Raw genomic sequence first — 13,658 nt, 5'->3', positions numbered from 1 at the left:
GGAGCTGTGGAGAGAAAATGGCGCTGGTGAGTGCTGAGGAAGAAGGCCCCCTCAGCGGCGGGCTTCTCCCGCGATTTTGTGTAAAATTAATGGCGGGGGCTCATGCATATAACAGTGTCCAACTGTATATATGCTGCTTTTGCCAGGAGGTACTTAATTGCTGCCCAGGGCGCCCCCCCCTGCGCCCTGCACCCTACAGTGACCGGAGTGTGTGGGTTAGTGTGGGAGCAATGGCGCACAGCTGCAGTGCTGTGCGCTACCTCATGTGAAGACAGGAGTCTTCTGCCGCCGATTTCAATGTCTTCTTGCTTCTGCCGGCTTCTGTCTTCTGGCTCTGCGAGGGGGACGGCGGCGCGGCTCCGGGAACGGACGACCAAGGTTAAGATCCTGTGTTCGAACCCTCTGGAGCTAATGGTGTCCAGTAGCCTAAGAAGCGCAACCTAGCCGCAGTTAGTAGGTTTGCTTCTCTCCCCTCAGTCCCTCGTAGCAGAGAGTCTGTTGCCAGCAGAAGCTCTCTGAAAATAAAAAACCTAACTAAAATACTTTCTTATTAGCAAGCTCAGGAGAGCCCACTAAAAGCACCCAGCTCTGGCCGGGCACAGATTCTAACTGAGGTCTGGAGGAGGGGCATAGAGGGAGGAGCCAGTGCACACCAGTAGTACTAAATCTTTCTTAGAGTGCCCAGTCTCCTGCGGAGCCCGTCTATTCCCCATGGTCCTTACGAAGTCCCCAGCATCCACTAGGACGTTAGAGAAAACAACTAAAAACAGTTGCAGTAAAGACCTAGCAAAGCATAACAAAGAAGGAACCCAACACTTGGTGATGTCCATGGGTTCCAGACTTCAGGTAGTCATTGCTCGGCAAAGTATTATAAACATTTTATTTATGATTATGTTCATTTGTCCAATTACATTTGAGCCCCTGAAAATAAGGGTACTGTGTACAAAAATGGTTACAATTCCTAAACGTTTCATACAATATTTTTGCTCAACTCCTTGAATCAAAGGTGAAAGTCTGCACTCACTTCAGTTGCATTTACATTTACATTGTTTCATTTCAAATCCATTGTGGTGGTGTACAAAGTCAGAATTGTGAAAATTGTGTCAGTGTTCAAATATATATGGACCTAACGAGATGTAATATATATATATATATATATATATATATATATATATATATATATATATATGGTCCCATCTGTTACTGTTTGTTACCTGTGGAAAGTATTTCATTAGGGTAATTGCCAGCTTTATATAGGAAAAGCAGAATAAGAATTGAAGCCAGGTGACTTTTCCTGCCACTGCTACAAACAACATGGAGAACGCAAATAACCAGGCAATGACCAGAAGTCCAACCGCCACCTTAGAAACCGTCTGGGTCCCTCGCTGTGTGAAAATATTAGAACACATTAGAAAAATATACTATGTGTAGTGCCACTTTTTACTAAAAACAAGGATATGACATGACAAAAATCTTAGTTTTAGCTCAGCAACTTACTATAAAAATATTATAAAAATATTACTCTGTATACTGTAAGGCAATTTAGTTATACTGTATATTGTATTTATTAACATTCTTGTTAAACATTTGCTTAGGGTTGAAAAGTATAAAGGGCTACAGATGTGTCCTCATATCTTTGCTCTGTGCGCTACAAGTCGCGTTACACATAACGCGTGAATGCCGTGTGACTGTAGCGCAGAGCGTTTTTTTTGCATTTTTTCGCGCAAAGTAATGTAATAGGATGCACACGCAGCTTCTGCCGATTAAAATGATATGCAGCATGCCTATATTCTGTGTGTGATGTATTTGCAAACAAAATGCTATGCTACAGTGTTTTCCTGGAAATCACTGTTACGTGGCATTTCAGATGCAGATACAGCCGCAATTACACAGAATATAGGCATGCTGCATATCATTTTAATCAGCAGAAGCTGCTTGTTCGTTACATTACTTTGCGTCTAATACGCATTTTCGCGGAAAAAACGCAAAAAAGACGCTGGAAGCTACAGAGTCTTCAAGGGCTGTTTAGCGTGACTTCAGCAAGGATGTAAGAGGACACATCTGTACTTCTTCTTGGTAGTTCTATTTATTGTACAACAATATAGTAACAGAGAATAAATTGTAAGAGAGACTACTAAAATCTAAAAGTGACATTAGGTTATCTGCTATGGAGAGTGATCTAACGGGATGCAGCACAGGTCAAAAAGCACCTGATGCAGTCATATGAGCTGCTGTGACATCACTAAGCTTTCCCTGTGTATGAAACCACAAATCCACATTGTACATTCATGAAAATGAATCAAATAGAAAGCTATCAGTCACTAGCTGCCTGTTTAAATAAGAGAAGCTCATTATTATAAAGTCAACCTGCTGTAGATGGGAAAGAGAGCATGGTGGACCTGACGAATGATGTATTTATATAACGTTTATATATTACCTACAGATTGTGACATTACTTGCTCTTTTATACCTATGTTTGCCCTGCCTTTAAGAATCTCTGTTTCATAAGCAGTTCATCAGGCATGCATACTGCTCTTCAAATGTCCATACAGATATGCGGCGGGATGCCCCAAACCGGCGCCCATGCAGGATGGCGGCCAAACTCTGACTTTTTTTAAAAGGGGCAATCACTTACAAGGCAAAACCATTCCTTGTGATTGTCCCTTTAAAAAACGTCCGAGTCCGGCCGGCTTACCCCCATGGCCGCCGGACTCGGGCGGTATTACATCCCGCCTATGATTTTGACAGTTGTCAATCTAGATGAATATCTGATAGTGCAATGTCACACAGGCAAAGAATGTAGTATGATGATGACCATGACTTCATTATGTCTGAGGTCATTACCGTATTGCACCCACAAGTGGCCAATGGGGTTTTGTAAAACCCAAAGAGAGCAAGCGGAGGTGTTGCTTATAGCAACAATCAGATTCCAGCTATCATTTTAAAGGCTTTACTACATAAATGATGGCTAGAATCTCATTGTTTGCAATGGGCAACAACTCCATATAACCTACTCCCACTGCCCAGGTATGGGTGGCCACTACTTACCAATGAAACTCCATAGTAACAAACAAAGGAGGACACCAAAAGCGGTGGCACTCACTCACCTCATAAATACAGCACTGAATTATTGTGACAAGTGTTAGCGCCACCGCATGGAGGCTAAAAAAGACATCATTGGCATCCACTGGTATCACTCCATTAGGGTAGACCTGAATAAATTGTTCCTATAACAGAAATGAATGCAGATTTGTTATACAGCCTATAATCGTATGTAGGAAATTATAATCCAAAATTGAAAGTTTACCCTAATATAGGGGATCCAGAAAAGTCCAACATTGAAAACACTGTATACTATGAAGCCAGTAAGATTTAATGCCAGGAAGTCAAAACTCAGGCCGACAACACTAAAATAGCAAGAAGAAAGAAGATGTGAATCCAATGTCTTGTAGAACTGCAGCGGATACTTGGAGATAATGCTGAATGGAGGTGGCACTCAGGGTTGACAAAAGACAGGATTGCAATGAAGGAGTATTTTCAGCAGGACATTCAGCATTGCTATTTCCAGAAACACACGGAGGCCAATGGTGAGCAGATAGCTAACAGTGAGTGCCAGAGAACACTTCTTTCTTTTGCTGACATTACACATGTCTAATATGTACATATGAGTAGTGACGGTTCCAGACGTGGGAAGCAGCGCTGTCCAACATTCAAATAGGGGAGCCAAACCATTGTCAGTGATTCACGACCGGCAATGTTTGGCAGCGCTTGAGGGGGGGGGGGGGGGGGGGGGGAGGGGGGGGGAGGGGCAGTTGGTTGGCTCCCCCCCACATCTGGAGCCACCACTGCATATGAGCATTAGGGTTAGGCTGCGGGTTAGGGTATTATAGTACTTTTGACATTCTCACCGGTGACATGCATAATTTTAGAATGTTCAACACGCAGAATATAATGCACCAGACAATCAGCTCCTGTTAATTTACATATGGGAGCTGATTGGCTGGTGTGTTTATCACCTTGCATTTATCACTGGTTTATCACTTCCTTATGCCTTCTACAGGTTAATACATCTGCCCCTGAAAGTGGAGAATGACAACTACATACATTTTCGTTTCGACACGTGTGTCACACACATCATATACAAGATTAGGACCACTTTCCAGAACACTGCAATTACCAGGCACTGCCCTTCTCTGTCCTCCGCATAAGCATATGTTTAATATAATACTGACAGCACATTTTAACAAAGTTCCGGCGTGACTGTGTTTGGCTGCTGTATGTCATCTGTATTGCTCACAAGGGCATCACCTTTTCCTTCGCCAGTTCTCAAACACTTGTGGATAGAAGGACACAGACCAGGCCAAAAAATAAATCCAGCCAATGATCTGCTCTAACACCTCCACAACACGGCTGTGGATCACCAGGAACCGAATTCTTGGCCTAAAATTAGAGGTAAGTTAGCAAGTTAGGATGCAATTAGCAGTAGAGTCACTAGCAGCACTTTGTCACATGGCTTAGCAGCACATATATATAAATCACTCATTAAAATCAACAATGAAATGTATGTCTTGTCCATGCTTTATATCAGCGGATATGGGAACGCAATGTTTCATGTTTATTTATACATTGGGGGGCATATGTAATAGGGTCCCAGTTTGCCGGAGGTATGGGGCACGGGCCGATCTCTGACAATAATTTTTTTTAAAGCAGCAATTATTTACAAGACCTGGTTTTACCTTGTAAGTGATTGCCCCTTTAAAAAAAGTCCGAGATCGGCCGCCCTCCCGCACCTCCGGCAAACTCGCACCCTATTACATATGTCCCTAGATCCCTGCATATCCTGCATTTCTACGTGTATTTCTAGATTTACCTGCTAAATTAGGTTTTTCACTTCTGGGGTATATTTTATGTAAATAATCTTCTTCCTACAGACAAAATACAACAATGGTGTTCCCCTCACCTGTACAATGGTGCAATCCAGTTTTTCAGAGATCACAAATGGCATTGTCTACCAGGCAAGTTATCGGACTCTATTGAATTGGGGGGTAATTTGGAATATTGAAACTAGGCTTATATTTCCTGATTTCACAGTCAGGAATGTCGAGAGGTGCACTGTGCAACAGACATTATTACACCGGTAACATGTTTTAACAACTCTGAAAACATTAGTTACTTACTGATTTATGTATGTTTGTTTCTTGTGTTTACAGTTATCTAATGAAAAGCAGAAGTGAAATAGATGCACGCTCTCTGCAGATAAAAAAGCGTCCACATTGACTACACAAACAAGCAGCACGAATGTGAAAAGCATTCCTGTTGTGGACTAACCCAGTCTTGTGAGAATCATTGCTGTGCAGATAGGCAGTGAGCTGCCCCACATCCTCCGCAGTGACAGTAAACACAGAACTAACAGTTTTGGCTAATAGGACAACCTGGGAGAAAAGAAGAGAGAATTAAATATTACAGAATATGTCAATTTCCTATCAGATCACTTAACCGGAAATGGAAGGGCACATATGGTATCTGAGGGATCTGAGAGAAGTCGCAGCGGTTGTTGGGTTTATTAGGAAGGGATTACAGAAATACAGATGTACACACATTTCTAATACAGCAACGTGACGATTAGGTTATACCCTGGAGATCATGAGATGGGACAAATCTAATCAATATGGATCAATTAACAAACTGGATTAAGTAAACTCAGAACTGCACTTTAATAGACATGTGTAATACTTTAAATATGTCATTCCATTAGATACAACAACAGTATACACCTGCAGTGTTATGATTCTGATACTCAGGTCAGGGGTGATCTTATACGGTAGGATCTGAATACCAGAACGTAATGCTGGGAAAGGGGAATGGAAAGGGAATAGCCCCTGGCACCCTATCTCCGTTGTCTCGCCCGTGCTGTCAGTACACTCTTGCGAGACTATAGTTGCTTGGGCCCATGGCAGCCGCGTTTGAAGGGCGGATTACGTCTGCCCAACTCCGATGCCCCCTCAGGTCTTAATGCGAGACAAAGAGTGAACCGAGACAGGGTGATAACAAGGGGCCCTCTAAATGAACAACAAAGCCAGGGGCTACAAACAAAGCTGAAACTAAAGTATGCGCGGATTTCCGCCAGGGAAAAGAACAACAAAGGAAATGCTGTCCACACGCCGATACAATACTTTTGTGTATCGGCGGTGACTGCATAAGCAGAACCCTCTGCAAAACACCAGTGACAGATATAACCAAGGAATACAGCGGCCTAGGCCGACGGACGCGGCAGAGCCGCTACTCACGGTACCGGTACAAATACTGGCAAACGGACAGGAACCCCCAACGCTGCCGACACAGACTCTCAGAATTGGAGGACAGGCAGAATCCCAAACGACAGACCGGTGGACACCAAGAAGCCAGAAACTCGACCAGGCATAGGCACAGGAATCGACACAGGGACTGACACAGGAATCGACACAGGAAGCAGCTAGACAGACACTGCTAGACTGGAGCTCAGGAACTGGCAGGAACAAGCTCAGAACTCAAGCAGACTGGAAACCTAGAAATATCACCAGCGTCTGTGAATTGCACTCAGCCAGCATATAACAGAGAGGCCTAATTAATAATGTCATGCAGCTGCCCTGTTGCATGACTCCAAACTGACAAGATGCAATTAGCAGCCAGGTGAGGCTGAACACATGGGAACAAGCTGCAATTACACAGACTCACCACCGGCAGCAAACAAGAGTATTCTTAAACAGAGCAACGGGAAATCCTGGCCTGCAAGACAACTTATAAACATAAAATAGGAATGAACCACTACCTGTGGTTCATAACAGTATCCTCTCCTTAAAGGTGAGATCCGAGCACCCCATGACACCCACGGGGAACATAAACAGAAGTATAACATAAAATACATAACCAAAATGCAAAATGGAAATGAGCTACAGCAGTGGCTCATAACATGCAGTGCAACACAACCCATATTTGTCCACACACCCAATGAAGACGTGCTACAACACGCAGGAGCGCAGATATATATTACTTACTTCTTCTGGAAGACGGACAATGGTTTTGTTCTTTGAAGAATAGGTAATATTGAAAGCAAACACAGCAGTGTCATTCAATGGAGCACTAAAGAAATAACAATTATGCAGATGTGTTAATGGATAATGAAATTCCTGGCCACAAGAACTATTAGCAATAATTAGGGGTTCAATAATATATCCACCACTGAAAACAGTGTTTTTTCTTCTCTATATTAAACAGGTGTCCTGCTGGAGAAAAGTGCTATATAACTAAACATAATAATAATAATAATAATAATAATAATAATTTATTTATATAACATCTGCATATTTCATTGCAAGTCACAATTAGAAACACAGTAATACAACAAAACATGGAGATATATTTACAAAAAGCAACTGCTTCATGGTGGGATTGACATTGAAAAATTAAAGCAGCACTAAGCCAGGGTTGTTTTAATATGAGCGCCACTTTAAGTTTTGAGGTCAAACCCACTGAGAAGCACTTTGCAAAAATACCCCAGGGTATTAACAGATAGACTGAGATGGTGCCTTTAGCTACAGATGCGTCCTCTGTTGTTCCTGCGGGAGGCAGCGACGCATCGTGGCAGAGCGCTGCAGCCTCCAACTATTTCTTCTACTCCTCACAACTTTGGGGCCCAGTAACAAGCCTTTGTCTAGATAAGTGGAGGCCGGTCTCCAAGAAACTTTCTGATATGTGATTTGTATTTAGATCACCCATCTACTCCATAATAGACTAAGATGCATATCAATAATGTAAGCCATAATACAGACATCATTACTGAAAATCACTAAAACCCAAGTACTGTAATATAAACATAATTCTGTCAGAAAACAATAAAATAGAACTACTTACTTTACAGTAATGTTTATGTCTTTGGAGCTGCCGTTTACTAGGGTGACTACATCGGGGATAGAGACTCTGAGTGCTGCATCATACCACACAACTGGTGGCAGAGTCTGAGCACCTGCAATTCAAAAGGATTTGATGAGTGGTCAGATTCTGTCTCAAAGACATGCAAACTAGCTATTGGCTGTGATGAAGTTTAAGTTCCACTTACCACCAAACCCTACTAAGGTGAAAAGACAGAAAGTAAATATACTGCATTTCCGTTTCAGTATCGTTTCCATCATTCTTTAACATCCACTGGCCTGAAGATCAATGACAAAGGCAAAGATCAAGGTCTGCTTTTGTGACAGAGAAGACTAAACAGTACAAGAAGGGCTCTAATAACTACTGTAGCATTTTATAATTTCTACCAGTTTCGGTGATAAATGAAGTGCTTCCTTTGAGAGGGAGAGATCTACGTTCCATTGAGCACCCGGATATGGATTTCCTGTAAGCGAACTGACTTTAATGCCGGTAATATTGCATTTTCGTAGTATATGACAGCATATCTATGATATCAGGTAAGTCTGGGATTTCAGATCTCCAAGCAGCGGAGATCGTTGACCATGAAGAAGCAGTACACTTTTTTAGGAATTCTGCGTATAGAGATCGTATACTAAAAATATGAGTGCGACTAAAAGTAAGGACTTTCTTTAAAATAAGAATTTACTTACCGATAATTCTATTTCTCATAGTCTGTAGTGGATGCTGGGAACTCCGTAAGGACCATGGGGAATAGCGGCTCCGCAGGAGACTGGGCACAAAAAGTAAAAGCTTTAGACTAGCTGGTGTGCACTGGCTCCTCCCCCTATGACCCCCCTCCAAGCCTCAGTTAAGATACTGTGCCCGGACGAGCGTACATAATAAGGAAGGATCTTGAATCCCGGGTAAGACTCATACCAGCCACACCAATCACACCGTACAACTCGTGATCTGAACCCAGTTAACAGTATGATAACCGTAGGAGCCTCTGAAAAGATGGCTTCCAACAATAAACAACCCGATTTGTTTGTAACAATAACTATTTACAAGTATTGCAGACAATCCGCACTTGGGATGGGCGCCCAGCATCCACTACGGACTATGAGAAATAGAATTATCGGTAAGTAAATTCTTATTTTCTCTGACGTCCTAGTGGATGCTGGGAACTCCGTAAGGACCATGGGGATTATACCAAAGCTCCCAAACGGGCGGGAGAGTGCGGATGACTCTGCAGCACCGAATGAGAGAACTCCAGGTCCTCCTCAGCCAGGGTATCAAATTTGTAGAATTTAGCAAACGTGTTTGCCCCTGACCAAGTAGCTGCTCGGCAAAGTTGTAAAGCCGAGACCCCTCGGGCAGCCGCCCAAGATGAGCCCACCTTCCTTGTGGAATGGGCTTTAACAGATTTTGGCTGTGGCAGGCCTGCCACAGAATGTGCAAGTTGAATTGTACTACAAATCCAACGAGCAATCGTCTGCTTAGAAGCAGGAGCACCCAGTTTGTTGGGTGCATACAGTATAAACAGCGAGTCAGATTTTCTGACTCCAGCCGTCCTGGAAACATATATTTTCAGGGCCCTGACTACGTCCAGCAACTTGGAGTCCTCCAAGTCCCTAGTAGCCACAGGTACCACAATAGGTTGATTCATGTGAAACGCTGAAACCACCTTAGGGAGAAATTGAGGACGAGTCCTCAATTCCGCCCTATCCGAATGAAATATCAGGTAAGGGCTTTTATAGGATAAAGCCGCCAATTCTGATACGCGCCTGGCTGAAGCCAGGGCCAACAGCATTACCACTTTCCATGTGAGATATTTCAAATCCACTGTGGCAAGTGGTTCAAACCAATGTGATTTTAGGAACCCTAAAACTACATTGAGATCCCAAGGTGCCACTGGGGGCACAAAAGGAGGCTGTATATGCAGTACCCCTTTGACAAACGTCTGAACTTCAGGCAGTGAAGCCAGTTCTTTCTGGAAGAAGATCGACAGGGCCGAAATTTGAACCTTAATGGATCCTAATTTTAGGCCCATAGACAATCCTGCTTGCAGGAAATGTAGGAAACGACCCAGTTGAAATTCCTCCGTAGGGGCCTTCTTGGCCTCACACCACGCAACATATTTTCGCCAAATGCGATGATAATGTTTTGCAGTTACATCCTTCCTGGCCTTGATCAGGGTAGGGATGACTTCATCTGGAAAGCCTTTTTCCTTCAGGATCCGGCGTTTAACCGCCATGCCGTCAAACGCAGCCGCGGTAAGTCTTGGAACAGACAAGGTCCCTGCTGGAGCAGGTCCTTCCTTAGAGGTAGAGGCCACGGGTCCTCCGTGAGCATCTCTTGCAGTTCCGGGTACCAAGTTCTTCTTGGCCAATCCGGAGCCACGAGTATCGTTCTTACTCCTCTCCTTCTTATGATTCTCAGTACTTTTGGTATGAGAGGAAGAGGAGGGAACACATATACCGACTGGAAAACCCACGGAGTTACCAGAGCGTCCACCGCTATTGCCTGAGGGTCCCTTGACCTGGCGCAATATCTAGTCCAGTTTCTTGTTGAGACGGGACGCCATCATGTCCACCTTTGGTTTTTCCCAATGGTTTACAATCACTTGGAAGACTTCTGGATGAAGTCCCCACTCCCCCGGGTGGAGGTCGTGTCTGCTGAGGAAGTCTGCTTCCCAGTTCTGTTTACGTGGGCGACAGCCGTTTATGTGAAGAGACGTTTCCATGCTTGACCACAAGCCCTGGAAATTTCTTCCCTGTGTGACTGCTCCCCAGCCTCTCAGGCTGGCATCCGTGGTTACCAGCATCCAATCCTGAATGCCGAATCTGCGGCCCTCGAGAAGATGAGCCTTCTGTAACCACCACAGGAGAGATACCCTTGTCCTTGGAGATAGGGTTATCCGCTGATGCATCTGAAGATGCGATCCGGACCATTTGTCCAGCAGATCCCACTGAAAAGTTCTTGCATGGAATCTTCCGAATGGAATCGCTTCGTAAGAAGCCACCATTTTTCCCAGGACTCTCGTGCACTGATGCGCTGACACTTGTCCTGGTTTAAGGAGGTTCCTGACTAGCTCCGATAACTCCCTGGCCTTCTCCTCCGGGAGAAACACCTTTTTCTGGACTGTGTCCAGAATCATCCCTAGGAACAGTAGACGTGTTGTTGGAATCAGCTGTGATTTTGGGATATTTAGAATCCACCCGTGCTGACGTAGCACTACCTGAGATAGTGCTACTCCGACCTCTAACTGTTCCCTGGACCTTGCCCTTATCAGGAGATCGTCCAAGTAAGGGATAATTAATACGCCTTTTCTTCGAAGAAGAATCATCATTTCGGCCATTACCTTGGTAAAGACCCGTGGTGCCGTGGACAATCCAAACGGCAGCGTCTGAAACTGATAATGACAGTTTTGTATCACAAACCTGAGGTACCCTTGGTGAGAAGGGTAGATTGGGACATGGAGATAAGCATCCTTGATGTCTAGAGATACCATATAGTCCCCTTCTTCCAGGTTCGCTATCACTGCTCTGAGTGACTCCATCTTGAATTTGAACCTTTTTATGTAAGTGTTCAAAGATTTTAGATTTAAAATTGGTCTCACCGAGCCGTCCGGCTTCGGTACCACAAACAGCGTGGAATAATACCCCTTTCCCTGTTGTAGGAGGGGTACCTTGATTATCACCTGCTGGGAATACAGCTTGTGAATAGCTTCCAATACTGCCTCCCTGTCGGAGGGAGACGTTGGTAGAGCAGACTTCAGGAACCGGCGAGGGGGAAGACGTCTCGAATTCCAATTTGTACCCCTGTGATACTACCTGCAGGATCCAGGGGTCCACTTGCGAGTGAGCCCACTGCGCGCTGAAATTCTTGAGACGGCCCCCCACCGTGCCCGAGTCTGCTTGCAGAGCCCCAGCGTCATGCTGAGGACTTGGCAGAAGCGGGGGAGGGCTTCTGCTCTTGGGAAGAGGCTGCATGGTGCAGTCTTTTTCCCCTTCCTCTGCCCCGTGGCAGGAATGAGCGGCCTTTTTCCCTCTTGCCCTTATAGGGACGAAAGGACTGGGTTTGAAAAGGCGGTGTCTTTTTCTGCTGAGAGGTGACCTGGGGTAAAAAGGTGGATTTTCCAGCCGTTGCCGTGGCCACCAGGTCCGATAGACCGACCCCAAATAACTCCTCCCCTTTATACGGCAATACTTCCATATGTCGTTTGGAATCCGCATCACCTGACCACTGTCGCGTCCATAACGTTCTTCTGGCAGAAATGGACATCGCACTTACTCTAGATGCCAGGGTGCAAATATCCCTCTGTGCATCTCGCATATATAGTAATGCATCCTTTAAATGCTCTATAGTTAATAATATACTGTCCCTATCCAGGGTATCAATATTTTCAGTCAGGGAATCCGACCAAGCCACTCCAGCGCTGCACATCCAGGCTGAGGCGATCGCTGGTCGCAGTATAACACCGGTATGTGTGTATATACCTTTTAAGATATTTTCCAGCCTTCTATCAGCTGGTTCCTTGAGAGCGGCCGTATCAGGAGACGGTAACGCCACTTGTTTTGATAAGCGTGTGAGCGCCTTATCTACCCTAGGGGGTGTTTCCCAACGTGCCCTAACCTCTGGCGGGAAAGGGTATAGTGCCAATAATTTATTAGAAATCAGCAGTTTTTTATCGGGGGAAACCCACGCTTTATCACACACCTCATTTAATTCATCTGACTCAGGAAAAACCACTGGTAGTTTTTTCACACCCCACATAATACCCTTTTTTGTGGTACTTGTAGTGTCAGAAATGTGCAATGCCTCCTTCATTGCCGTGATCATGTAACGTGTGGCCCTACTGGACATTACGTTTGTCTCGTCACTGTCGACACTGGATTCAGTATCCGTGTCAGGGTCTGTGTCGACCATCTGAGGTAACGGGCGTTTTAGCGCCCCTGACGGTGTCTGAGACGCCTGAACAGGCACTAATTGATTTGTCGGCTGTCTCATGTCGTCAACAGTTTTTTGCAAAGTGCTGACATTGTCACGTAATTCTTTAATTACTACCATCCAGTCAGGTGTCGACTCCCTAGGGGGTGACATCACTAACACAGGAAATTGCTCTGCTTCCACATCATTTTCCTCCTCATACATGTCGACACAATCGTACCGACACCCAGCACACACACAGGGAATGCTCTGATAGAGGACAGGACCCCACTAGCCCTTTGGGGAGACAGAGGGAGAGTTTGCCAGCACACACCAGAGCGCTATATATATATATATATATATACAGGGATAACCTTATATAAGTGTTACTCCCTGTTATAGCTGCTGTATTTATATATTAGCTGCCAATAGTGCCCCCCTCTCTGTTTTACCCTGTTTCTGTAGTGCAGGACTGCAGGGGAGAGTCAGGGAGCCGTCCTTCCAGCGGAGCTGTGAAAGAAAATGGCGCTTGTGTGCTGAGGAGAAAGGCTCCGCCCCCTTCACGGCGGCCTTTTCTCCCGCTTTTTTCAGGAAACTGGCAGGGGATAAATGCATCCATATAGCCCAGGAGCTATATGTGATGCATTTTTTTTAGCCATATAAGGTTTTTATATCGTTTTTATTGCGTCTCAGGGCGCTCCCCCCCAGCGCCCTGCACCCTCAGTGACCGGAGTGTGAAGTGTGCTGAGAGCAATGGCGCACAGCTGCAGTGCTGTGCGCTACCTTATTTGAAGACAGGAACGTCTTCTGCCGCCGCTTTCTCCGGACCTCTTCGCTCTTCT

The 13,658-nt window shown here is 44.9% G+C and overlaps 1 protein-coding gene across 2 annotated transcripts in view; it reads right to left on the bottom strand.

Annotated features, from left to right (window-relative positions):
• Positions 1 to 13,658, bottom strand: part of CTNS (cystinosin, lysosomal cystine transporter) — a 48,249-nt gene that overhangs the window by 28,611 nt on the left and 5,980 nt on the right. For both annotated transcript variants that reach the window (XM_063955827.1, XM_063955828.1), the window contains exons 2-9: positions 8,096 to 8,186; positions 7,891 to 8,002; positions 7,035 to 7,119; positions 5,329 to 5,432; positions 4,309 to 4,440; positions 3,308 to 3,407; positions 3,108 to 3,227; positions 1,215 to 1,385 (exon numbers count right to left, since the gene is read on the bottom strand). In XM_063955827.1, coding sequence (XP_063811897.1) covers positions 1,215 to 1,385; positions 3,108 to 3,227; positions 3,308 to 3,407; positions 4,309 to 4,440; positions 5,329 to 5,432; positions 7,035 to 7,119; positions 7,891 to 8,002; positions 8,096 to 8,168 — 897 coding nt within the window. In that variant the 5' untranslated portion in view covers positions 8,169 to 8,186. The remainder of the gene's footprint in view (positions 1 to 1,214; positions 1,386 to 3,107; positions 3,228 to 3,307; positions 3,408 to 4,308; positions 4,441 to 5,328; positions 5,433 to 7,034; positions 7,120 to 7,890; positions 8,003 to 8,095; positions 8,187 to 13,658) is intronic.

Source organism: Pseudophryne corroboree, chromosome 2 (assembly GCF_028390025.1).
Source record: "Pseudophryne corroboree isolate aPseCor3 chromosome 2, aPseCor3.hap2, whole genome shotgun sequence".
In the NCBI taxonomy this organism is placed as follows: Eukaryota; Metazoa; Chordata; class Amphibia; order Anura; family Myobatrachidae; genus Pseudophryne; species Pseudophryne corroboree.
This window is presented reverse-complemented; position numbering and strand designations above follow the sequence as displayed.